Genomic DNA, 2,500 nt, shown 5'->3' on the forward strand with positions numbered 1-2,500 from the left:
GTAGTAAGTGATATTTGGACTAAAATACCAAGTGTTCTACTGTTTCTTTCTTCCAGTATAAATTAAAATGGAAAGTATTAAGCGAACATCAGTACACTGTTCTGACGGATGTTATATGTCATTTAATTAAATATTCAAGCATACCATCTCTAGACATGTCATTACTATTCTAGACAAAAATCAACCCAATCTGAACGATTCAATCCTACTAATAATACACCGGTGCTCAAAACATTCCGCCGTCCATAGCAGACGACACATCGGACAACGTGACATATAATATATGGTCGTAAATCGGTCTAGAAGACAAGCATATTCCAGGTAACGACATGCCGTCAATTTAGACTGAGAACAGACGTGACACATTGATAAATGTTGGGAAAGGTCAGTGATATTAAGAAGGTGGGGGCAGGGCGGGGGCAGGGTGGGGGTAGGGGCGTGGGATATAATGAGATGATTCCAAGACCATTTGTTTTGGCCCTAAAGTTCAGAAAAATGATCAAATCCAAAGACACGTGGCAAGTTTGATATGGGTTAATAATGATGATTGATGATGATGATGATAATACTACTACATTTTATTGATTTTTTTCAGCAGAAGAAAAATGTTTCATTATTATAAGCATCGTTTAATGTTTTTTTGACAATATAACAGTAATTGTAAATCTATTGACGCATTAAAATTTGACGACTTAATAACAGTCCGTATTTGCTTAATGCTGAGATCATTACCGATGCTATTTCATTTCTGACCATTTATCCATATAATAAATACATTTATATACAAAATAGTACATGTTATACAGTAGATTTAGCCAGTGATTTACGCACTGGGGGAAAAGAAAAGCCGGAAAACTAATTTTTGTATCTCCAAAGTTCAAGATTCATATAATTCTGAGGATACACAAATACACAAGCTATACACATATACATAGTTTGCCAGTGATCTACGCATTGTCACACCCAACTCCCCCCCCCCCCAAAAAAAAAAACAAACTCCCCCCCCCAAACCCCCCCCCCCCAAAAAAAAAAAAAAAAAAAACAACAACAACCAAAAAACAACAAACAAAACCCCAAAACAACAACAACAACAACAAAGAGCCCGAAAACAAATTTTCGAATCACTTAAGTTCAAGGTTCATATAATTCTGGGAAAAGTGGGTAAATCGCCTTGAACGTCAAACATGATCTGTAAACGTACATGATAAAGCTATACACAAAATTGTTGCTCAATATCTTGAGACATTGCAACAATAAAAAACGCCGTCTGATAAGGATGGACACGAAGCATATTCTCCCCTCCGTTTGGACCGGTAGAAAACTGAAAACGTAAGCGTGAATTGGAAAGACTCGAACCTACTGCTCTGAATCGCATAGCATTACGCAGTGTGAGGTATTAACGTCACACTGTGTGACGGTAGACGTTTTCGTATTCCAGAAACCTGTCATCTTATTATAAATGTGTATGGTTCTGTTCCTGTCTCTATTCCTTCCTCCTCTTCCTCTGTCTGTCTGTCTCTCTGTCTGTCTGTATGTCCGTCTGTCTGTCAGTCAGTCAGTCTCTCTCTCTCTCTCTCTCTCTCTCTCTCTCCTCTCTCTCTCTCTCCTCCCCTCTCTCTCTCTCTCTCTCTCTCTCTCTCTCTCTCTCTCTCTCTCTCTCTCTCTCTCTCTCTCTCTCTCTCTCTCTCTCTCTCTGTATGTATAATCCATTGTATTCATATTCTAAATACTGGCCATCATTAGTTCAGTCTTCTTGTTCTTGCAGGCAGTCCACCCCCGCAGTGTCCTCCGATTCCTGCTTTTGAACCCATTGAATGCGCCGCTGTACTCGTTATGAACGAATGCTCCGTCCAGAGACAGGACTGTCCACCTGGTGAGTATATTCTACTCATTTGTCAGTCGAAGAAGCATCAGAGAAGCAGCTACTGTGATAAAAGTAGTAGTAGCAGTAGAAGCAATAGAAGTGGCAACATTTGTACTAGCAGTAAAAGTAGCAGCAGTAGAAGCAGCAGCAGTGGAAACAGTAATAGTAGCAGTAGAAGTAAAAGCAGCAGCTCTAGTAGAAGTAGTGCAGTAGAAGTAGCAGTGACAACAGTAGAAGTAGCAGTGGCAACAGTAGAAGTAGCAGTAGAAGTAGCAGTGGCAACAGTAGACATAGCAGTAGCAACAGTTGTAGTAGCAGTAAATGTAGCAGCAGTGGCAACAGTAGTAGTAGCAGTAGAAGTCGCAGTGGCAATAGTAGAAACAGCAGTAGTAGAAACAGCAGCAGTGGCAACATTACTAGTAGCAGTAGTAGAAACAGCAGCAGTGGCAACAGTAGTAGTAGCAGTAGTAAAAACAGCAGCAGTGGCAACAGTAGTAGTAGTAGTAGTAGAAACAGCGGCAGTGGCAACAGTAGTAGTAGCAGTAGTAGAAACAGCGGCAGTGGCAACAGTAGTAGTAGCAGTAGTAGAAACAGCGGCAGTGGCAACAGTAGTAGTAGCAGTAGTAGAAACAGCAG

The 2,500-nt window shown here is 40.6% G+C and overlaps 1 protein-coding gene across 1 annotated transcript in view; it reads left to right on the forward strand.

The window, feature by feature from the left end:
• LOC121373037 (cysteine-rich motor neuron 1 protein-like) overlaps positions 1-2,500 on the forward strand; it is a 62,450-nt gene that overhangs the window by 15,821 nt on the left and 44,129 nt on the right. The window contains exon 8 of the mRNA XM_041499480.1: positions 1,766-1,873. Coding sequence (XP_041355414.1) covers positions 1,766-1,873 — 108 coding nt within the window. The remainder of the gene's footprint in view (positions 1-1,765; positions 1,874-2,500) is intronic.

This window comes from Gigantopelta aegis, chromosome 5 (assembly GCF_016097555.1).
Source record: "Gigantopelta aegis isolate Gae_Host chromosome 5, Gae_host_genome, whole genome shotgun sequence".
NCBI classification, from domain to species: Eukaryota; Metazoa; Mollusca; class Gastropoda; order Neomphalida; family Peltospiridae; genus Gigantopelta; species Gigantopelta aegis.